A 24,932-nucleotide genomic window follows, 5' to 3' on the forward strand; every position below is an offset into this window, starting at 1 on the left:
GAAGACACAAAGACATTAAGGAGATATAGTTCAATACAAAGGCAGACATACAGATACATAGACACTCACACCACCGATACTCATGGCAAACATCAGTAACTGATAAGAGCACCTCATTCTGCTTGGTCCATATTTAAGACTCAGATTCCTTCTCTCTCTCTTTTTTTTTTTCTCTTTTGGCTGTGCCGTGTGGCTTGCAGGACGTGGGATCTTAGTTCCCCCAACCAGGGACCAGGGATCGAACCCGGGTCCCCTGCAGTGGTAGCATGGAGTCTTAACCACTGGACCACCAGGGAATGCCCTCAGATTCCTTCTCAAGATAATATTTCAACTTGTAAGGAAAATGCAGTTATCTGTTGTAAACATTTAAAGACATTCTGTGGAACTTTCACCAAAACCCCAAAATAGTGATCTCAGGAACCCCCTTTCCAAATCGTTTAATCATACATTCAGTGACCACTTACGGAGCATATTACAGGAAAGGTGGTATCTGATTTTGGGACACAGGAAGAATTAAAAATTTCTTTCATGAGAAAAGGAATAGAGGGAAGAATAAAAAAGCCAAGCACCTCAGAAACACAAGATCAAAAATCCATTGAAGAGAAACAGATAATTCCCTGAAACAGGCAAGCACACTGCTTGTTGAAAACCTCAATGGATGTGCCTTGGGTTAGCAAAACGGTTGCCGTCTTCAAGTTGGGTACCAAAAGGCAATGCATCTGTGCTTCTGAATCTTAACTTAAAAAACCTGATTTCCTTCCCACCGCTCTCCCGGTCCTATCAGGTTTTTCACACTGTCCTCAGAACAGCTACAGCTTCAGCTCCACTCTCCAGGTACTGCTCTCACACCCTGGTGTTGACCTTCTCAGGTAGGATGGTCAGGAACTGCTCCAGCACCAGCAGCTACAGGATCTGCTCCTTCCCAGCATATAGGATGACAGCCGCTCATAGCAGACCACCCAGAGCTGGCTTAGAGCATCCTTTAGCCCACAGACCTCCTCCGCATTGAACCACCTAAAATACTGGTGGGAAATCTCAAACCAGGGGAAGACCATCTAACCCTAGATTCTTTCTCCTAACTTAATTATTAGACCCTCTATCTGCACTGGGTGAGGGAGGCCCCTGCCCTAAGAATGGGCTTCCTCTACCTGGTGTGTCTCTTGTGCTGGGGAAGAAAGAGAGTGAAATCAGTGCAGAGTGATCAGACAGCTCCCCACTAGGTCGTGGGGCTAAACACTCCCTTCCCTACTCGCCTCTTAGAGAACTGGCTCTCCAGTTCGCCTGAATCCTCGAACTCCAGGAGAGTTTGTGGGCTTCGAGTTGATGGGCTTCGTGTGGGGAGCCGGAAATCCTCCTTTTCTAGAAACTCAACTAGACCTTGGGGTTGGAGGACAAGAACGGCTTCCTCTCCTAGAGAATGAGGCTGAAAGAAAAAGGAGAGACTTCAAGAAGAGCTGGCCTACGGGGCACGGCGCCTCCTTAACCCCACTCCAGGCCCGGCTGCACAGATGCCCCTCGTCCTTCTGGCCCTTCTGCCGCTAGGCTGCTGCCCGCCTGGAACGCCCTTCTGGGCAGCAGCTCGCCTAGGACTCCAGACCCTAAATCCTCCGGAGCGGACGGCGAACATTGACCTCACCCCACAAACCTGAAGGCCAGGCCAAGTTAATTAGCGCCTCCCCGTTTTGCTCCACCAGCGGCTGCTGCAGCTGCGCAGTCGTCACACTCCGCCGCGTCCCCGAAACTACGGGCTCCTCGAGGCCTCTCTAGGCTTCTCGGGGAACTTCCGCATCTCTACTGTTCGTACAGTTGCAGCTCGCAGTCCCGTCACGCCTAGCGCGCCGTCCTCGCGAGGAAACCCGGAGGTTCGTACGGTCGGCGCCCTCAGCACGCGTGGGAAAGGGCCGCCGCCCGGCTGTCGCGCGGCCCCGCTGGGTGGCGAACCCCGGAAGAGGCTGCACTTTTCCCTCCCTCCGGAGGCGGCGGCCGCGGGTCCGAAGGCCACCTCCCGCAGCCTGCAGACGTCTCATCCAGCCACGACTCCGGCTCTGGGGCCGAGGAGCAGCATGGAGGCCGAGGACTTCCAGGAGGAGCTGACCTGCTCCATCTGCCTGGACTATTTCGAGGACCCGGTGTCCATCGAGTGCGGCCACAACTTCTGCCGCGGCTGCCTGCGCCGCAGCTGGGCGCCGAGCGGCAGCCCGGTCCCCTGCCCCGAGTGCCGGCAGCCGTCGGCGCCCGCTGCGATGCGGCCCAACTGGGCCCTGGCCCGGCTGACGGAGAGGATGCGGCGCCGCCGCCTGGGCCCCGCGCCCCACGGCCTGTGCGGCCGCCATTGGGAGCCGCTGCGGCTCTTCTGCGAGGACGATCAGCAGCTCGTGTGCTTGGTGTGCAGGGAGTCCCAGGAGCACCAGGCCCACACCATGGCCCCCGTCGACGAGGCCTTCGCGAGCTACCGGGTGAGCCGGCCCTTACGGGGCTGCCGCTATTGCCTGGGAACGTTTACTGTTCACGTTGGAAGCATGAACCCCCATCCTACCCCTACCAGGCTCAGAAAAGTTAAGCGACTCACGGATCTCAGAGCTGGAGTTAAAACTGGGATTGGGAGGGCCGGTGCAAGGCTCAGTCATCACTGCAGAATTTTAAAGGGACTGGCCTCCGGGAGCTCCTAGTTTAAGATGGTTATCCTGAGAGGTTATACACCAGTGCTGTCCAATGGAAACAAAAATACGAGCCACATATGTTATTAAAATTTTTTCTAGTGGTAAAAAGAAACAGGTGATGTTAATTTTAATAATTTATTTAACCCAATTATCAAAAATATCATTCAACATAGATTTTTTTTTCTTAAAGCTCATTCTGTTTCCTCTTTATTGTGAAAATGAAACAAAATATAATCAGGAAATGGAGAACTCAAGTTCTTCTTACAGCTGTTCTCTGACTTGGATGGGCACAGATAGCGTGATTTCACATATATATACATTTTGGAGTATAGTTGCTTTACAATGTTGTGTTAAGTTCTGCTGTACAGCAAAGTGAATCAGCTATACGGATACATCTGTCCCCTCTTTTTTGGATTTCTTTCCCATTTAGGTCACCACAGAGCACCGAGTAGAGTCCCCTGTGCTATGCAGTAGGTTCTCATTAGTTATCTATTTTATACATAGTAGTGTATATATGTCAGTTCCAATCTCCCAGTTCATCCCACCCCCCCTTCCCCCCTTGGTATCCATACGTTTGTTCTCTACGTTTGTGCCTCTATTTCTGCTTTGAAAATAAGCTCATCTATACTATTTTTCTAGATTCCACATATATGCAATAATATACGATATTTATTTTTTTCTTTCTGACTTACTTCACTCTGTATGTCAGTCTCTAGGTCCATCCATGCCTCTGCAAATGGCACAATTTCGTTCCTTTTTATGGCTGAGTAATAGTCCATTGTACATATGTACCACATCTTCTTTATCCATTCCTCTGTTGATGGACATTTAGGTTGCTTCCATTCTCTGGCTGTTGTAAATAGTGCTGCAATGAACATTCATTCAACATTGATTGATATAAAAAATTATCAATGAGACATTTTACCTTTTTTTTCATGATAGGTCTTTGAAATCTGTGTACTTTACATTTACACACATCAGTTCAGACTATCCACATTTCAGGAGCTCACATGGCTAATGGGTGCTGTATTGGACAGTACGGGTTTATACCTACAGATGTCGTAGACAACGAATGATTTGGGAAAAACCTGGCTTGTAGGGATGAGTCTGGATTTTACTAGCTTCCTTCATCAATTGGGAAAATCACTTAATGTTTGAATTTGGAGATTATCTGTTCTGCCTTATCTTATGGGTTAAGAAGCTTCAGTCAAATAAATCGGTTTATCATACTCTGGTCCAGCCACACTGGCCTTCTTGCTTTTGTTTCAAGCCTGTTCACTCTCTCTCTACTCATACCTTCCATCCTTTAGATCCTTTTAGACTTTAGCTTGAAGACCTTCCTTGATCATCCTTTCCAGAGTAGCCCCACCCCCTTCCATTACTGACGATGTCACTCCGGTGGTCTCCATCTGAATTGGTATCTAGTAAGTACTTGTTGAAAACACGAATTCAATGATACAAGTTAAAGTGTATTGTAAACTGTGAAATGCTGTACAGTTTTATCAGCTGACTACAAACAGGAAACAGATGAAAAGTTAGACTAGAAAGTGTACATTCATGTTTTTATTCAGTAACCTTTATTGGTGCTTCCTGTATGCTAGTCATTGTTCTAGAATCTGGACGTAAATGGATGAGAAAGACATGGGCCTTGTCTTGTATGGGGCATAAGCATGTAGTCCTGTAATTTCAGTGTGTGTGAGAGTTATTGACGTTTGTACCAACACACAGAAGGTCTGAGGTTAGAGTGATCAGACAGGAGTGAGGACCGCCTTCACAGAGGAGTGGAACACGAGTCCACTCTTGACGGATGAGTACAGCAAGGTAGGGGAGAAGATATTCAGGCCAAGGGAACAGCATATTCAGTAGTGTGGCAACGTGGAATAGCATGTGATAAATAAGAAGACCAGAGGTCGCTCTGTGCTTCGGGAGGGTAGCGCATGGGAGGAAGGATGGTGGGAGTTGAGGCTGAAGACAGAGGCAGGGTCCATGGTGTGGAGGATCTTGTTGACCATACTGAGAAGACCGAGCTTTCTCTTCCAGGGAATGGGGATCATTGAAGGATTTTAAGGCAGGAGATGACACGATCAGTTCTTTTGTTTTAGAGAGTTCATTGTGGCATCCACGGGGATGAATGGAGAAGACCAATTGGGCTGCTGTTGCACTACTTCAAGCAGGAGGTAGTAAGGGCCTGAATTAGTGCAGGGCAGGGGTGATGGAGAAGGGGAAGGCATGGTGTTATGATGAGCTGGAGCTGAATGACATTGTGACTAATTGGAACTGATGGGTCGGGGAGAGAGAGGAGTCTAGGATGGCAGTGTGGATATCTGGTGCTCATTTGGGACATGTTGAGAGTAAAGTAACTGTGACAGGAAGTCCAAGGAAGAGGGACAGGAGGCAGGGGGCATAGGAAGCTAGAAACACAGTATTTTAGATTAGAATCATCAGCCTACCCTTGAAGTCATGGAAGAGGTAAGCTGATTAGATTTTCCTGGAGGGACCACATTAAGGGTAAAAAAAAAAGAGGGGCATGAAGAGAAGCTTGGGAAAAACCAATGCTTAGTAGCCAGCAAAAGAGATTGAAAGGACCCATCAGAGAAATGGAAGAGAAGATACATGGGACTTACCTGGCGGTCCAGTGGTTAAGACTCCGCGCTTCCACTGAAGGGGGTGCGGGTTCGATCTCTGATCTGGGAACTACGATCCCTCATGCTACACTGCACGGCCGAAAAAAACCCAAACCCCCCCCCCCCCACAAAAAATTTATGGGGGAGGGCTGAGGCAAGTGTAAGTGGTTAGGTATGAAAGGAGAAAATAACCCTTAAAGCTTCAACCTTTGGCAATAATTATAATATTAATGATAGCTGTCAGGTGTTGATTACTTAGGCATCACTGACAGTTCTAAGCATTTTTCGTATAGTAATTTTTAAATTTCCATAGCAGCCCTGTTGGATGGATTCTGTTATCCCCATTTTGTAGATGAGGCAGCTGAGGCCCAGAGATGTGAGACCACTTGCCCAAGGTCACCGAAGCTAGGAAGCGGCTAAGCTTGGACTGAGGTCCTCTAATTCCTAGTCCATATCACTTTGCACTCTGCTACAGCTAATCTAGCTGAGAAGACTAATCGGAAGAGGTGGGATTTCAGGATTAAACAAAAACGGGCCAACAGGTAGGGAGTGGGTGAGGGTAACGCTGGGGAGGGTTGAATGTCATGAGGTTGACTGGTCAGGTGTTCCGGTCATTAGGCACAATTGCCCATTGTCTGTCCTTTTCTGCACGCTCCTCTGCTTCGTCGCTGCTCAGTTTATCCATCTCCACCCCACCCCAAGTTAGCTAGGAAAACATTAAGTTGCTCTTGGGTGGAGCAATTCTGTTTCCACCATCCCATTCCAAGCACATACTCAGGTGGGTACACTGTGACTTAAAAGTTTGGAGTTCCCTAAATCCATGGAAAATATCCCCCATCCTGTGCCCACACCTGAGCCCTGCAGACAGTGCTCGATGCTTTCTCTGAGGACCTGAGCCCCTGAGCACTGCGTCCAGGAAACCTGCTTTGATGAATTCCTAGCCCGCTCTGCTCACCCTCTTGGGCCACACCAGTGGCTCAGGATACACCTGGAAGCAATTTTAAGCAATACTACCCCCCAACCCCCGCGAGTGTTTGGTTCAGTTGGTGGGGCCCTTGGCATCAGCATTGTTTAACAATTCACTAGGTGATTCTAGTGTACAGATAGGATAGAGGACCATGGACCTACATCTTAGTATCTTCACAGAGGGAAATCTCAAAACCATCTTTCAGAGCAGAAGTTGTCTTTAATGGAATCATTGGTGGCTGGGGAGAAAAAGAGAACAGAGAAAGAGAATAGCGTCCTAAGCTTCAGGGAGCAAACTGTTTGCCTGGAAAAGGCTTCCAGGCACAGCTCTTCTTTCCCTCAAGCCAGTATTTAGTCTGTGGCTCTGGGAGCTAATCCCTTCATTGCTATTAACTCATTTAACAGATATTCAGTATTTCTTGAACCACCCATTTTGTGTCACTTGCTGTACTATAGTACCAGACTCAGCACTGGGCAAACAGTGGTGAAAAGACCATGGGGCTTACAGTCTGGCTGGGGTGGGGGTGAGAGGCACACCATGGACAAGTAAATGACCACAGATGGTGAAATGTGCTGTGAAAGAAAGATAGTGCCGTGCCAGAGAAGTGACAACGGGCTTTAATAAGGGAACACGGTAGCCTTCTCTGAGGAGATGACATTTCAGTTGAGACTTGATGGATGAGGAATCAGCCATCTGAGGAACTGTGGGAAGAACATCCCAGGCAGCGGATAGCAAATTCAAAGACCCTGAGGCTGGGAAGAGCAGAACATATCTATGGAACCGAAAGATCTATGCACCTGGAGCATCACGAGCAAGGGGGAAAGCAGCACGAGATGAGTTGGGAGATGCAGACAAGAGTGGGGTTATGTCGGACCGCAAGGTGTTTGAATTTTCTTAGTGACGCGGGAAGCCAATGGAGAATCTTAAGCAGGGGACTGACATGATCTGACTGGTCTTTAGAAGATTATGCTGGCTTCTCTGTGGACATTGGATAAGAGAAGGACAAGATTGGAAGTAGGGAGCCCAGACATGAGGTTATTGTAGTTGTCCAGACAAGAGGTGGCTTGAACTAGGGGGTGGCTGGGGACGGCAGATGGGCAGATTTGATATGTATTTTAGAGGTAGACCTCCCTGCTTGGATTGGATACAGAGGTTACAGTGACTGAAATTCACAGAACCTAAGTGCTGGGATGGTGTTTAAGAAAAGACCATCTAGTCTAGTTGTCTTCATCTTCTAGGTAAGGGAGCTGTGGCCCGGGAAATGTGTGAGGCTGACTTGACCACAGATCCATAGCTAGTTTGTGAAAGTCTAGACTGAAACTCAGACCTGATTTGAAGTTTCATGTCGTTTGAACTACATGATCACAAGTCAGCAAATGTCTTCATTCTATAAATGTCTGCTCTTTTATTATAGTTTTATATACACACAATTGTCTGATGTTAAATGAAGAGAGTGATTTTTAAACTTTGGTACGTCTACCCAGCTTTGAAATGCTTGTGTTGCCGTCCTGCCACCTCGTGGCAGTTTCTGTTATTGCAGGGAAGAAGTTTTCTAATCCCAGAACGTTACCAAGTTTACTCAGGGGACCACTTTAAGAGCCCAACTGTGGCAGGATACAAAAAAGCTTAGGTAATGAAAACAGGAAAATTCATACATACTGAAAATTGTTAAGGGCTTCTAAAAACTGAAAAGTTCTATTTCAAATATATTTATGTTTATTAGCAAACAAAAGTGAAAGCTTAAAAAAAAATCTTGGTCACATTCAAAGGAGCTATTTATCTCATGACAGCCTTCACACGTACATCAGATTTGACAGTGATTTGTGCGTGTCTCTAACCTGTCTGCCTCTGTCTCTGAGGTCATCCCTGAGATTCTGCTGTTAGGTGCTTCCCCTCTTCAGTCTACTTTGTTCCTTCTGATAGACTCAATTTTTTTAATAGCTTATTTGTTTTTTTCTAATTATAAAAAGAATATGTGCCTCTTGTAGAAATTCAAACAAAACAGAGATTTATAAAATTTCTAGTCCTCCCCCTCCAACTTTCAAGCCATTCCTATTCCCCAGAGATAAGCAGTGTTAATAATACTTAGGTATATACCCTTCCAGATTTTCCCTCTGTTCAGATACAAACGCACACACTTGCACAGACACATGTATATTTGTTCTTTTCAAAACAGAATTATATAGAGAGCTACCTGAAATTGATGTAGAGTATCAATATACCATAATTTAATGATTCCACATTGATAGGTAGTGAATAATGCTGCAGTTAACATTCCTATACATATTGATTATTTTTGCTAATGTTTTGTTGGATATTATTAGAAATAGGATTATGCATATTTTAAATTTTGTTAAATCCTGCCAATTGCTCTTCAAAAAGAAGGGACCTTTACTCTCCTACTATTATGGTGCCAGAGGCCTTTTCCCTTGCCAGGACTAGGCATTTATTAATTTTCTAACAATTTAAAATTTTTGTCTATTTAGTAGTCATACTCTGTATTGTGTTATGACGATTTTAGACCAGAATAATTCTTATGCATTAGCCTGTAGTCATCTTCAGCATTTTCTCAATCTCATCCCCTGTTTGAATTAGGTGACTTTTAGCTCTTGAACAAGGAAGATGCTGGGAGAGATGATTTGTTACTTATGCGTGTTTCTGCTGACAGGAAAAATTTCTGAAGACTCAACGTAGTCTGACAGCCAAGATGAAGAAAGCCATGCATTTACAGGACATGGAAGTGAAGAATGCTGCAGAGTGGAAGGTAAGAGCAGAAGTTGGTTGGGTATTTCTTGCCCTTGAGTCCTTTCAGTCTGAGGCCGCTCAAGGGCTTTCACTGGGAAGAGCTTGTGGATCTCATCAGTTGTTAGGCCCCTTTCAGATAAGGTGATAGAACAGGAAGAATCTATCTCTACTGACCTGTGTCTTTGGGCAACATGAGTTCCACACACTTCATCCTCATATCTCAAGGGTAGTGTCCCTTTCCTTTCTGCTTTCTCCCTAGGTTGGCTTCCTACATTGGAGTTGATTTGGGTCTGTGGCACTGTGGAAAGCAAATGGACTTTGCTTCCAGAGATGCTAGTCTAGATGGGAGGCATGATGTGGGCGCACATATGCACGTCTAAGATTTAACATAACTAAACGGTAGGTGATCTGAGGGCTAAATTAAATAATAGATGTGCAAGTGCATTTTAGTTTAAAAAGTATACAAACAAGGCATTGCTATCATAGCAGAGACTCAGATGTTACAAAGAATGAATTAATACTATATAGATTAGTACAAAGATATCAAGTAGGTGTAAAGAAAGGAGTAGGGGAAATTTGTAGGGGCTGGGCAGGAACTTTTCTGGAGGAGGTGATTTGGATGGAAGGATCATGGATTGTTAGGGAGTCGTGTGCAAGGAATTTAGGAGAAAGGACCAGGCAAAACAAGGACTGAGCCAGTCTCCTGTGGCTATAGGAGAAGATGAAGAATCAGCGAACGAGAGTCAGTGCGGAGTTTGCAAAGCTGCACGTCTTCCTGGCTGAAGAAGAGCAATTGTTTCTTAAGAGACTGAGCCAAGAAGAAGAAGAGACAAAGAAGAAACAGAATGAGAACACATTAAGGCTCAATCAAATGATCACTTCCATGAAGAAGCTCATCTTCGAGATGGGGGAGAAGAGCCAGAGCTCCACCCTGGAGCTGCTCCAGGTGAGACCGGCAGGGAAGGGCGTAGTCTCTGTCTTTACAGAGTTGTTAGTTAACATCCCTAACTGAACGCCCTCTTGCCTTTAGAACTGAATGTCCTTCCTGGTGAGTGGGTTTAGTAGAAGACATGTTTTCTCTGTGTTGCTATTGTGTTGTTATTTTTATTATACAATTAAAGAGTCAAAGATTCACCTTTCAAAGGAAATTAATGTGAAATTTAGGTCTGATGAGCTCAGGTAATATGAGATACTTAGATTCCAAGAACTGTCTAGAACTTTTACAACTTGCCTGAGCAGTGAAGTTCCAGTTACATATCCAAACATATACTATAGCAGAATCTTTGAAATAACACATTTCTTTTGTATATGGATTCTTTCATTTAGTGTAATGTTTTTGAGGTTCATTCATGTTGTAGCATATATTAGTATTGTATTTGCATCCCTTTTTTTAATTCCAGAATAGTATTCCATTGTAGAATATACCACATTTTGTATATCTGTTCACCAGTTGTTGGACATTTGGGTTGTTTCCACCTTTTGGTTATTAGGAAGGATGCTGCTTTAACATTTGTCTGTCACTCTTTGTGTGGACATATGTTTTCATTTCTCTTGGGTAAGTAGTAGGCACAGAATCGCTAGGCTGTATTCTGTATTTATATTTAACTTTTAAAGAAACTGCCTTTTTCCAAACTACCTTTTTCCATTTTATATTGCCACCACATCCTCACTAACATTTGTCTGTGATTGAAAGAGTGTAGACGGAGAAGTAGGCAAAAAGCCAGGAGAGAGCTAATGTCATAGTGCCAAAGGAGAAAGAGGAGGGCTTCAAGGAAAGGATTGGTCAACATTGTTAAATAGTTCAGAGGGGTCACATGAAACAAAGACTACGTTGTGTTAATGCATTGGGTTTGGCAGCATGAGAGCATATGTGACGTTAATAAAAGCACCTGACAGAAAAATACCTGCTCACAAAGTTGAGTAACAGATCTCTAGGGGAAGGTACATAACTTGTTTCTTTCTTCTCTTCACAGAATCCAAAAGATGTGTTGGCCAGGTACAAACTCTTGCTTTCTTATGGGGGCTTGAGTAGAATGGTAAAGATACAGGCCAAGCAGAGGGGAAACGAGGCCTGGGCACCATAGGTCAGTGTGGACATTGACGTGAGGGGCTGTCGGGGAGGAGTTCCACGGTTCACTTTTGCCAGGAGGAATGGGAGAGAAGTAGTCTGAGCTCTGGGATTTGAACCTTCAGTTGGGAGTTGGGGGTCTTGGGTGTCCTAGTTGTCTCCTAAGCAGAGCAGCCCTCTGCACTTCTCGTAGGTGTGAGAACCAGGATGTGAACTACTCCTTTGAAGTTCTAAAGGTGAAGACTGTGTGCCGGCTCCCAATGATGAAGGAAATGCTGAAGCGATTCCAAGGTGAGCAGAATTTCTGGGAGTTGGAGCTCAGAGAATGAACGAGAGAAGTCTGGAAAGGAAAGAGAAAACAGAGCATGCAGCTGACAGGAGGGTCAGGAAAATGGTAATAACTACTTAGGAATAAATGGATATATGCTTCATTCAAGAAACATCCATTTAACACATACTGTGTGTTATAAGGTACTAGTGATACAAAAAGAAAAAGACCTATTTGCTTACAAATTGGAGAGACAGACACATATCACTTTACTGTAATACAGTGGGATCCAGTGTTGATCAGTGGTATGAATAAAATACTGCAAAACTACAGAGGAAGACCTCTGTTGGGGGTGAAGTGGGAAAGTTTTCACAGCAGAGGTGATGACAGTTGTTTGGGAATTTGAAGGATGAGTAGCAGTTTGCCAGGTGGAAAATGAGGGAATCCTCTTCCAGGCAGAGGCGGCAGCATGAGCTAAGGTGTGGAGAAAATGGAGGAGAGGGTATCTGATGTGACTCAACCATAAGGTGCATATGGGGAAAGGCAGGAACTGAGTTTGAGAAGATGAGTGTAGGGAAGACTGAAGATAAACTTATTAGATCTCCAGGGAAGTACCAAGGCATGTACGTGATGTAAAGCTATGCACTCAATTCTCATGTGCATGTACCTGATTAAGAATCATGTTGTGGATGTCTACTTCCAGCTAAAATGCAGTAACAGGGACTGGATTTACTCCTGAAACTTAGTTGACCAAAAAAAAAAAAACCCAAAACAGACAATACATAAAACAACAGTTTTTAAAACACTGGACCTCAGGCAGTGAAGGACAGCAATCCATGGGAAATGTGAAGCCAATGAGGTGCGTCTATGATGGCACCAGCCTACAGCCTTGAGAGAGTTTCCAGGCCACCTCAGGGAGGGTAACAGAGGTGGAGCCAGGTGGACTCCCTGAGTTGAGGAGTGGAGCTGAGAGTCCAGGGAGAACAAAGGTGTGAGAGTTTACAGAGCACTGGACAGAGTACTGGAGAGGAGAGAGCTGGTCAGAGAGAGAACCCACGTGATCTACAGAGACACGCTGTGAACATTCAGCAGAATGCTGATCAGTACCTGCTCGTGAAGAACTAACCGAGTTTGAGGAAGGAAATTTCCAAAATGAGTAGAAGGAATAGTTCCTGGTTCTCACACAGGGCCAGGAACAATGCCTGTTCCTACCAGCCTCTGGAAAACTCTTAATTCGTGGGGCACTGGGTAGAGTACTCAGGAAAATCTTGCCTCATTAGTGGGGAATAATTAACCCTACACTGAGCACTGCTTTGGACCCACTTTACAAATCATGAAATAAGACCCAAAAGGATGAAATTATTTCCAAGTAACTGCATCCCAGGACAAAGCTCAACAAGATGGATAGGAATTTAAAAAAATGAGTACCCAACAATGTAAAACCACAATGCCTGGCACCCAATCAAAGATTACTAGGCAGGCAAAAAGATAGGAAAACATGACCCATGATGAAGAGAATAATCAATTGAAACTGATCCAGGATTTACCTGGATGCTAGAATAAGCATAGAAGAACATTAATACAATTACTGTAACTATTTTGTAAAGAGGCATATGGGGACATGGAAGATATAAAAAAATCCCAGGCAGACTTCTAGAGATGAAAACTGCAATAACTGAGATGAAGAACAAGCTGGTTGGGGTTAATGGGTCATTGCAGAAGAAAACCTTAGTGAGCTTGAAAAGATAGAGCAGTGGAAGCTATGCAAATGGAAACACACAGAGAAAAAAACTTAAAAAATGAAAATAGCATCAGTGAGCTGTGGGTCATTTTCATGCAGCCTTATGTCTGGTCATTGGTACCCCTCAGGGAGAGGAGTGGGATGGGGATGAGACAGAAAAAACATTTGAGGAAATAATGACCGACAACTTTCCAAAGTTGATGAAAACTGTAAGTACACAGATCCAAGAAACTCAGCAAATCCTAAGTATGATGAAAAGTACACCAAAACCAGTGATAAAGAAAAAATTTTAAATGCAACAAGTTAAAAAGGACATGTTACAGTGGAACAAAGAGAAAGATGACATCACATTACTCATTGAAAACAATGCAAGTGAACAAAATCTTTAAAGGACTGAAAGAAAATAACTGTTAACCCAGACTTTCATTCCTGGCAAAAATACCCTTCAAAAACAAGGTGAAACAAAGATGTTTGCTGATATCCAAAAACAGAAAGAGTTTATCAGACCAACACTGCAAGAAATGTTAGAGGAAGTCCTTCAAGCAGAAGGAAAATGATACCAGATGGAAGTCAGATCTACACAAAGGAGTAAAACATCTTCTGAAATGGTAATGACATAAAGAAATATGTAATTCTGTCATTACTTAAATCTCATTAAAAGGTAATAGGGATGGTTAATTTATGTGTTAATTTGACTGGGGCACAAGGTGCCCAGATACTTGGTCAAACATTATTTCGGGTGTTGCTGTGACAGAGTGTTTTGGGATGAGATTAATATTTAAATCCGGAAACTTGAGTAAAGCGGATTGCTCTCCATAATGCTGGTGGGCCTAATCTAATCAGTTGCAGGCCTGAATAGAACAAAAGGCTGACTTTTCACCCTGAACAAGAGGGAATTCTACAGCAGACTGCCTTAGGACTCCATCTGCGGCTTTGGTTCTTCCTGCCTTGTGGCCTTTGAACTGGAACATCAGTTTTCCCTGGGTCGTAAGCCTTCTGTCACACACAGTGGATTTGGACTTGCCAGTTACCATAATCACATGAAACAATTCCTTATAATCTCCTTCGCTATACACGTACATCTTATTGGTTCTATTTCTCTGGAGAACCCTGACAAATACAGTAATTGACTGTGTAAACAGACAGAAAATAACATATTGTGGAGTTTATAACATATTTACAAGTAAAATGCACAACAACAATAGCATGAATGTTAGGAGGGGAGAAATAGAAGTATACCATTATACAGTTCTTTTTTTTTTTTAAGTATTTATTTATTTGGCTGTGTCGGGTCTTAGTTGCAGCACACGGGATCTTCATTGCGGCATGCAGGATCTTTCATTGCGGCGTGCAGGCTCTTCATTGAGGCAAGCGGGCTTCTCTCTAGAGCGTGGGCTCTAGAGCATGTGGGCTCAGTAGTTGTGGCGTGCAGGCTTAGTTGCCCTGCGGCATGTGGGATCTTAGTTCCCCGACCAGGGATCAAACCTACGTTCCCTGCATTGGAAGGTGGATTCTTAACCACTGAACCACCAGGGAAGTCCCTATTATACAATTCTTATATGTGAAGTGGTATAATATCTCTTGAAGGTAGGCTGTTAAGTTAAAGGTGTATATTATAAACCTTACGGCAATCACTAAAATAAAAGAGTTGTAACTAATAAGTCAACAAAGGAGATGAAGTGGAATCATAAGAATACTTGGTTAATCAGAAAGAAGGCAAAAAAGAGGAAAAAAGAATAGGACAAATAGAAACATAATGTAATAGACACAAACCTAATCATATTAATAATCATATTAAGTATAAATGGTCCTAATCAAAAGGGAGAGACTGGTTGGATTGGCTAAAAAAAGCAAGACCCAACTATCTGCTGCAAGAAACGCACGTTAAATATAAAGACCCATATATGTTAAAAGTAAAACAATTGGAAAAGCTATACCATGCTAACATTAGCCAAAAGAAATCTGGAATGGTTATATTAATATCAAGAAGATTTCAGAGCAAGGAGTATTACCAGAGATAAAGTCAAGTCCTAATGATTAAGGAGTCAGTTTATCAGGAGGACATAACAGTTCTAAACATTTATACACCTAATAACAGAGCTTCAAAACATATTAAGCAAGAATTAATAGAGCTGCAAGGAGAAACAGACAAATCGACAATTATAGCTGGAATTTTCAGTACCTTTTAAAAATAATTTTTAGAACAAGTAGGCAGAAAATCAGTAAGGATATAGTAGACTGAATAACACTATCAATTTGAATAGCAGTGTCAACCAACTTGACCACCCTGTTATTTATAGAATACTGCCCCAAACAAAAACAGAATACATATTCTTTTTGAGTGTACATACATGGAACATTTTCTAAGGTAGAACAGGGTGGGCCATAAGACATATCTCAGTATTCAAAAGGATTCAAGCCATACAAAGTGTGTTCTCTGACCCCAATGCATTTGAGTTAGCAATCAGTTTAAAAAAAATCCTTGGAAGTTCCCCAAATGTTAGGAAACTAAATGACACACTTCTCAATAACCCATGAATTAAAGGTGAAATCAAAAGGGAAGTAGAAAGTGTTGATACTTTGAACTGAATGAAAAGGAAAACACAACATTTCAGAATTTGTGGGATACAGCTAAAGCGACACAGGGAAATGTATAGCACTAATCACCTATATTATAAAAGAAGAAAGTTCTTAAATCAGTGACATCAGTATCTACCTTAAGACACTACAAAAAGAAGAGCAAATAAAGCCCCCCAAAACAGAAGAATGGAAATAATAAAAATCAGAGCATAAATCATTGCAATAGAATACAGAAAACAAAAGAAATATTAGTGGAACCAAAAGCTCTTTCTTTGAGAATATCAATTTTATTGATATACTCTTAGCAGAATGACCAGATACATCACTAGTATTAAGAATGAGAGAGAGGCATCATCACTACAAATCTATAGATATTAAAAGGATAATAAGGGAATATTACAAGCAACTTTATGCTGATATATCAGACAACATAGGTGAAATGGACAAAGTCCTTAAAAGACTCAAATGACCAAAGCTGACTCAAGAGAAAATAGATAACTGGAATAACCTTATTTCTATTAAAGAAATTTGTGTTAGAAACCTTTCCAAATGGCTTCACTGGTGATTTCACCAAACATTTAAAATATATTTATTCTACATAAACTCTTAACAAAAAGTTGAAGAGACTATTCCCAATTTGTTCTATGAGGCCTGCATTACCATGATACTAAAATCAGACAAAGACATTACAAGAGAAGAGAACTATAGATCAGTGTCCCTCATGAACATAGAAAAATTCTAAAGAAAATTTTAGCAAATTGAATTCAACAATGTATAATACATCACAACCAAATGGGGTTTATTGTAGAAAAGCAGGTTTGGTTTAACATTTGAAAGTCAATATAATTCACGACGTTAGCAAATTAAAAAAAGGAAAACTATTTGATCACCTAGTAGATGCAGAAAAAGCCCTTGTCAAAATCTAACATTCAGGACTTGAGGACACAGGGAGGGGGAAGGGTAAGCTGGGATGAAGTGAGGGAGTGGCATTGACACATATACTCTACCAAACGTAAAATATATAGCTAGTGGGAAGCAGCTGCATAGCACAGGGAGATCAGCTCAGTGATTTGTGACCACCTAGAGGGGTGGGAGGGAGACGCAAGAGGGAGGGGATATGGGGATATATGTATACGTATAGCTGATTCACTTTGTTATACAGCAGCAACTAACACAACATTGTAAAGCAATTATACTCCAATGATGATGCTAAATAAAAAAAATCTTAACATTCATTTCTGATTAAAAAAACAAAACAAAACAAAACACAACTTTTCAGCAAACTAAAGAGACATGGAGAGTCTGGGAGGGAAGAGAAGTTGGAGGCAGGCCAGGGAGGAAGTTATAGACACAGTTAGAGTGAAAGATGCTGAAGGTCCGAGTGAAGACAATGGCGATGGGAAAGGAGAGGAAGAAAAGAACCTGAGTGATATTTCATAGGTAGAATTGATAGGACTTGGTGATTAATTAGCCACCGAGGGTCAGAGGGAAAGAAGAATCAAATAACCTTAAGATTTCCAAGTGTGAGTGTTTGGGTGGAGCTAATATTCTTAGACCTTAGAGGGCATAGAAAACAAGAGGTCTGCATGTGAGGGAGGATTAGTCTCGAGAGTGGAAGGGGACTTGGGATGCTCTGAATTCGGTTTTGACTTACCTGCTGGGGGCTTGTGGAGATGCCCAGTGAACAGCTGGAATCAGTAAAGAGATACCTTGTTAATGATGACATCTGTGTGTTCCTGTACAAAGAACCAGCCAGTCGACAGCTTTGGTTCTGGTCCTGATTCAACAAGTCAGTATTTGTTACTGTTTCTCCAAATTCTATGCTGATGGTGAAGACTTGGGGCCATGAAATAATGGGCTCCCCATTTTCTAGATCATAGTCTTTTAAAGCAGAAGGGGAATGAAGATTTCAGGTTACTAGCACATACTATGGCCTGTTAGGCCCAGCTGAGGATCCGCTGAAGGACGGTGAGGAGTCTTATCCCTAACAGTAAGTGATGGGAGAAGAAGGACGGCACTGAAGCTGGAACAGACGGGCATTTCTGGAGGAGGGTTGGTGGTAAGCTCTTGCATTATTGATCTCAGCTCTCATTTTCTCTGCAGTGGCTGTAAATCTAGCTGAGGACACTGCTTATCCCAAACTTGTCTTCTCCCAGGAAGGGAGATACGTGAAAAATGGAGCATCAGCCAGTTCTTGGCCACTATTTTCTACAGCGTGGAGCTACTTTACTGGATGGAGGAATCCTCAGAGGACCACAGACTTTGTGGAGAGATTTCAGCACTTACCCTGCGTTTTGGGAAAAAATGTTTTCACTTCAGGGAAGCATTACTGGGAAGTTGAGCACCAAGGTAGCCTGGAGGTTGCTGTGGGGTTGTGTCGGGAGGACATCATGGGGATTACTGGTGGTTCAACAATGTCCCCCCGCATGGGAATCTGGGCTCTTTGTTGGAGTTCTGCTGGCTATTGGCCCCTGACAGGCATCTCTGTGAGGCCTACCAAGCTAGAGCCAGCTCTTCACCGGGTGGGAGTTTTCCTAGATCACAGGGCTGGGGAAATCTCATTCTACAGTGCTGTGGATGGAGAGCACCTCTACACTTTTTCCTGTCCTTCCATCCCACGTCTCCGGCCATTTTTTTGGTTGAGTCCATTAGCATCTTTAGTCATCCCACCAGCGACTGGTGGGAAATGAGGCTGTTCTTCTCCTGCCCAAGAATCTTTGCCTTGTACCCCAGCCCAGGGACATACATCCCTTGGCCCTCATCTTTGACTTCATATATAAATCCATCCTGGGTGGTCCCTCAATTCTGTCCATTCAGATTCCAACTTCACATTTTGTTCAGCCCCCCTGGACATCATGTGCGTAGACAGATGTGGAAGACCCTGCTGGGTATCTTTCCAGCAGCCACTTGGCCCACTTTTTCTCCTTCTCTTCTGGTTCTTCCTAATTGAACTGTTCAGGATGTGCCCTCCACATGCTTCAGGGAGAGACAGGCCCATAGGAGGGAATTCTGGCCAGTGAGGTGGGGTGAGAAATTCTCCAAGGTGCCTCCGAGGAAGGTTTTTTAGCTTTTAGAAAGAGATGTCTGGGAAGACACAGCCCCTCTTCTGATGTTAGTAGGTATACCGGAACTGAGAGGAGCGCAGTAACCGTGGAAAAAGGAGGAGAAATGTGGTCTTTGTTGGCATCACGAAATGGTTGGAATTTCCCTAATCCCGAATTTCTTGTTATATGAGATTATTGCTTCTTTATTGTATAAGGCAGTTCTAGTTGCCTTCTGATCACTTGCAGGCTGAAGCATCCTGACCGGTGCTATAGGCACGTAGCTTGGACATCTCACGGTATAGACCTATCTCACTTTTTTCCTGAAATTTGACAGCTTTATAGAATCCCTTTCTGTTTAGTCATGTAATTCCTCTTCTTTCCAGTAAGTACTGATATTCCTCACTTTCTTGGATTGGAAGATTGAGGCAGTCTTCCCCTACTCCTCCCGTGTTGTTACTCTTCACCTGACCGTGTCTCTGCCCTCAAGGGTTCATTATGCTCTCCACTCGTCAGATTCGTATACTGTGCGCACAAGGTTGTTAACGTCATCCTGAAGATGTTGGGAAACCCTTGTTAAGTATTTACACTGTGCTAGCCTCTTCACATAATGCTCCCACGTGACTCTTGCAACAGAGGTGGAAATGAGATGGAAATTAAAATCCTGTCTTTACAAAAGAAAAAACAAACCTTGAGATTAACTCGTTCAGTCCTGCCCAGCTGTCAAATGGGCATGTTGGGATTGAATCTAGATCTGAGAGGAAGGTCCTGATCTTTTCTACTCTACGGTCACCTGTGAGCACATATTGAATGCTGATTGTGATCTCCAACACCTTTGTTTCAGGTTTTTATTTTGTTACATGTTTTTACCCTGTATGAGTGTTCGCTTCTCTTTACCTTCCTGCTCTAGATTGTATGCACTCAGAGGATTGTGACTATTACTGGATAGTTATTTGAAAAATAATGAATGTTTCTCTCTGGTTATAAAATCATGTACTTATTATAGAAACTTTGGAACATATAGAAGGTGTGAAGAAAATTAAAGTTATTGATAATTCCACCACTACCAACATTTTAATGTGTCTCCTCCCAGACTTTCAATAGGCTTTCTGGCAGCTTCTTAGAAAATTTCCAGCACCCTCCCTAATCCCTCCTCCCCTTCCTGTGCCCCAGCCCATCCTGGCTTGTCTTCCTTTGCAGCTGGAGCAATCTCCCTCATTCAGTGATTTCTGCTGAGTTCTCCTTAACTCTCCAAGATACTTGCCGTTATGAGTTGAATTCTGTCCTCTAGAGAAAAAGATATGTTGAAGTCCTAGCTGTGAATGTGACCTTATCTGGAAATTAAGATGAGGCCATTAGGGTGGGCCCTAATCCAATATCACTAGTATCCTTAGAGGAAATTTTGTACACACACACATACACTTACGCACGGAAATGCCATGTGAGGACACAGAGGGAAGATGGCTATGGGAGAGGCTGGAGTTATGCTGTCACAAACCAGTGAATGCCTGGGGCTGCTAGATGCTGGAAAAGGCAAAGAAGAATCCTCCCCTAGAAGCTTCTGAGGGAGCATGGCCCTGCAAACACCCTGATTTCAGACTTCTAGCCTCCAGAACTGTGAGACAGTAAATTTCTGTTGTTTTAAGCCAGCCAGTTTGTGGAACTTAGGAATTTAACACTTGCCCATCAGGACTTCCTTCAGTACTGTGAAATAATATTCATATTTTATGGCATGACAAGAAAGATTTAAACATAAAAAATTTTCTCTGCCCATTGGTCTCTGTGCCTGCACTGTGCATTGTGTGTCTGCATTATGCATCGACCACACCTCCCCCATCAGCAGAAATACCTGCTCAGCCATAACGAGCAACATTCTCCCAGCATCAACAAGACGACTCCTTAAAAGATAACATTCCTTCTTGATAAGGGGTCACATGGTGCTTAGATCCGATGTAAACTGTCATCAATATGCCATTTAATGTACAGCCCCCGTCTCAAAAAACTGGTATAACTGTGCCTTGACTTCTAACGGATGGAACGGTTCTCAGAGCTTTCTCAGATGCTCTTCCTGGGTTATAATCCTCAAATTTGGCTCGAATAAAATTTCCAGTTTCTTTCTTAGATCGACTAGTTAGTTTTTTGTCGACAATACCTACATTGTTAATTTCCAGTCCTTGGGAAACTCATTAGTACCTTTCCTCCACTCTTCTTTCTGGGCTGTTGAACCAGGTTGGTTGGTTCTGCTACAAAGACTTGTTCTCTGACTTCAAGTAGGCTCTTTGGGCTGCTTGGTAGACAAGCTTGATCTTAAATTCCTTTTTACATCTTCTGACGGCAGTGATTCCAAACCTTTTCCTCTTTTCTCAAAGAAAAGGCCTTTATAAGCCTCCCTTTCTACTACTATAACGGAGGTAAAACTTTACCTCTACTTATCTGAGGTTTTCAGCTGGGACTCTAACGAAAAGAAAGATTAACAAGAAAAAGTTTAACACATGCAACACATCATGCAGGAGAAACATAAAATGAATACTAACTCAAAGCCGTGGCTTAGAATTCTGGCTTTCAAAGTATCTTCGACAAAGAACAGTAAAATTGTGGAGAGATGATAGGACAAAGGAAAGCAGTTTTAGTCTTCCAAGGGTGGCAGACTGTGTGAAGGTAAATATATGTGTGGAAACAAATGGGTCAATGTGTGTTTGCAGATTCTTCTGGCACTGCCTCTGGGCTGAGTCTGTCTCCGGTAAAAGAAGAATTTATATCCTGCCTTTAGGGTTTCTGGGTTTGCTGCCTCTTAATTGCCTTCAGCTCAAAATAATTTTTATGTCAAAGAGGCATATTTTGGGGTGACACGTTCTGGTTTCCATCACTACTTATTATTGCAAAGAACTTGCATCTTTTACTGAGAAAAAAATTCTTCTACCCATCTGATTAACAATTTTTTGCCTCTTTTTTGGGTCTTGATATTGGACCGTCTCTCATCTCTTCAGATATGGAATGGGACCCAGTTGTTGTATTGGTTGAAAATAAACTCTTCTGATGCTTCTGATGTACAAACAGGATTGAGAATAAATGTGTCCCAGTCAGTTTCCTATTTTACTTAGTTTCTCTGAGTCTTTATTAGTGTGTTATATGACTCTTTAGGAGGGGTATTTATTCACCATTTCTTAAGTTTATTTCACCACAGAAACTTTATTTTTTATTGAAGTATAGTTGATTTACAATGTGTTAATTACTGCTGTATAGCAAGGTGATTCATGTATATATGTATACATATATACACATATGTGTGTGTGTATATATATATGTATATATATATACATTCTCTATTTTTTTAAAATATTCTTTTCCATTATGGTTTATCATAGGCTACTGAACACAGTTCTCTACCACAGAAACTTTAGCTCTGGGAGCAGCATTGAAGACTCCCCAGAAGATAGTTTGGCAACCACTGTTTAGCCTGCACTTTCTTGAGGTGATCTTGGCCATCTCAGATTTCAGTCTAGCTTGTCCCTTCTAGCCCCCAGAGTTGGTGGGTACATGCATTGGTGCTATAAGCCACCCACATTCTGTGGCCCTGGATAAGGTTCTGCTAAAGTCTTTTCCCCTGGATAGGGACTTCCCTGGTGGTCCAGTGACTAAGACTCTGTGCTCCCAATGCAGGGGGCCTGGGTTTGATCCCTGGTCAGGGAACTAGATCCCACATGCTGCAACTGAAACAGGAGGGAAGGGGGCAGGGCATAACCTTTAAAAGAATGACATAGCCTGATGACATGACATAAACTGATTAAACCAAATAGGTCCAAGATGGCAGATGAGTCAACTTCCACTAGACTTTGAGCCTCATGGTAGCACATCAGCATGCTAAATGACATGCCCACAGGTGCCATGACAGTTCCAAGGCCGACCATAAGGAATTGGGTGCTGGCCCAATTTCTGGAAATCCCCACCCCTTCCCCAAAATAGCTGGAATGCTCCTCCCACTCATTAGCCTATGAAATTACCCACCCCTATAAAAACTGACAACCCCATACCCTGGTGCTGCTCTTGACTTCTGAGTGGCCCACACTCTGTCTGTGGAGTGTGTTTCTCTCTAAATAAATCCACTTCTTACCCATCTCTTTGTCTCTCACTGAATTCTTTCTGCGATGAGACATCAAGAAACTGAGCTTCATTAAGTCCTGAGACCAGGTGTGTGATCTCAGTTAAAAGACTGTGGGTTCAATTCCCAATCTGGGTTTTGGCTGGGTTCGAGTCCTGGCCTGTGGGTTCAAGTCCCAGTCTGACTTACACAGTTCACAACTAAAAGATCCTGCATGCCACAACTAAAGATCCTGCATACTGCAGTGAAGATCCCACATGCGGCAATGAAGGCGCCACGTGCTGCAACTAAGACCCGGGGCAGCCAAGTAAATAAATAAATAAATGTTTTTTACAAAAGAAGTCTTTTCCCCTGGAGACCAGGCTTTTGCTATGGAAAACACTGGCCACATTTTTCCAATGATTTCTAGTCCTCCTCCCCCTGCCAGAGCCACGAGGCGATCTTTCTCAACTTTTCACTCAGCTCATACGCAGCTCACCCATACTGCAGCTCCCCAAAGCTTCTTACTTTTAAGCTAGCCCACGCTCAACCTCCAGCAATTCGTCAAAACTACCATTTAAGTATTCCTACTAGTTTATGGCTCCAGTGGATTTTGCTTCCACTGTTAAGCAGATCTCAGCTTCAACTCTGTGGATTTGTCTGTCTATCCAGATTTTGGGGTGGCAATTTGCCGTGCAACCTCAGTTCTCTGATGGGCCCAAGAAAAGCCAATAATTTTCAGTTTTCTCATCTTTTTCTTGTAAGGATGTGAGTTATGATTTCCAAATTCTTTACATGTTGGAGCTGAAACTGGAAGTATTCTTTTATAATATTAAAATAGGTTGCTCATAGAGCTCTGTAATGGTTAATTTTATGTGTCAGCTTGACTGGGTTAAGGGGTGCCCAGAGAGCTGGTAAAACATCTCTGGGGTGTCTGTGAGGGTGTTTCCAGAAGAGATTAACATTTGAATCCATAGACTGAGTGAAGAAGATTTCTCTCACCATTGTAGGTAGGCATCATCCAATCAGTTGAGAGCCTGAATAGAACAAAAAGGCAGAAGGGCAAATTTATCCTCTGAGCTGGGATATCCATCTTCTTTTCTGCCCTTGGACATCGGCGCTCCTGGTTCTTGGACCTTCAGACTTGGACTTTCAGACTTGGACTTCAGCTCCTGGTTCTTGGACCTTCAAATCGGAGGGACTTACACAATTGGCCCTCTGATCCTTGGGCCTTTGGACCTCAGTTGGAACTTACACCATCAGCTCCCCTGGTTCTCAGGCCTTTGGACTTGGACTGAACTAAACCACCAGCTTTCCTGGTTCTTCAGCTCTCAGCAGATTGTGGAACTTCTTGGCTTCCACAATCACGTGAGCCAATGGCCAGTGATCTATTTGTTCTGTTTCACTGAAGAACCATGACTAATATAACCTCATATAGTTGGTTCTTGCTGTTTTTCTAAACAGTTCTTAACAGTTATTCTTAATCCACTCACCTTTAAAGTTACTGTGTATAGTTGGATTAAAATACACCATCTTGCTAGCTGTTTTCTATTAGTTTCATTTCCTCTGTTTCTTTTTTCTGCCTTCTCTAGTTTTATTATTTAAAAAACGAAATTAATTTTATCTTATATACTTATTATTCGTACTTCTTTTAAAAACTTTTGAGTCATTGCCATAGAGTTTACAATGTACATTTTGAAAAATCTGAATCTACCTTCAAATAGTATGTTATTTCATGTGTGGTGAAAGACTTGATAACAGTGCGATCTTGATTCCCAGTCCTTGTTCCATTTTTATCATACATTTCACTTTTAGGTATGCAATAAACACCCAATACATTGTTACTATCAATGCTTTAAACACTTATTTGCTTTAAATGTCTTCTTCTGGTATGTTGAAAAGTGTTAAGGTGGTATGAAATGACCAAAAAAAAAAAAAAAAAAAAAAAAAGTGGGGCTTCCCTGGTGGCACGGTAGTTAAGAATCCGCCTGCCAACGCAGGGGACATGGGTTCAAGCCCTGGTCCAGGAAGATCCCACATGCTGTGGAGCAACTAAGTCCGTGCGCCACAACTACTGAGCCTGCGCTCTAGAGCTGGCGAGCCACAGCTACCGAAGCCCGCGTGCCTAGAGCCCGTGCTCCACAACAAGCGAAGCCACTG

The 24,932-nt window shown here is 43.0% G+C and overlaps 1 protein-coding gene and 1 long non-coding RNA gene across 4 annotated transcripts in view; one reads left to right on the forward strand and one right to left on the reverse strand.

Annotated features, from left to right (window-relative positions):
• Positions 1-1,781, reverse strand: part of LOC309613893 — a 55,252-nt gene extending 53,471 nt beyond the window's left edge. The window contains exons 1-2 of the long non-coding RNA XR_014235928.1: positions 1,646-1,781; positions 1,254-1,423 (exon numbers count right to left, since the gene is read on the reverse strand). This is a non-coding gene — a long non-coding RNA (uncharacterized lncRNA). The remainder of the gene's footprint in view (positions 1-1,253; positions 1,424-1,645) is intronic.
• Positions 1,762-21,790, forward strand: TRIM4 (tripartite motif containing 4). Of its 3 annotated transcripts, XM_082361394.1 has the most exons (7): positions 1,928-2,456; positions 4,763-4,837; positions 8,920-9,015; positions 9,712-9,942; positions 10,970-10,992; positions 11,258-11,355; positions 17,757-21,790. In XM_082361394.1, exons 1-7 carry the CDS (start codon positions 2,064-2,066, stop codon positions 18,341-18,343), a joined length of 1,503 nt encoding a protein of 500 aa, XP_082217520.1. In that variant the 5' UTR covers positions 1,928-2,063; the 3' UTR covers positions 18,344-21,790. The 3 variants fall into 3 exon arrangements, with proteins under 3 accessions (XP_082217518.1, XP_082217520.1, XP_082217519.1); XM_082361392.1 differs by lacking the exon at positions 4,763-4,837 and having other exon boundaries at positions 1,762-2,456; positions 17,757-20,815; XM_082361393.1 differs by lacking the exons at positions 4,763-4,837; positions 9,712-9,942.
• Positions 21,791-24,932: the final 3,142 nt, after the last annotated feature.

The sequence above is a fragment of the Balaenoptera borealis genome (assembly GCF_965194805.1).
Source record: "Balaenoptera borealis genome assembly, chromosome: 16".
Lineage (NCBI taxonomy): Eukaryota > Metazoa > Chordata > Mammalia > Artiodactyla > Balaenopteridae > Balaenoptera > Balaenoptera borealis.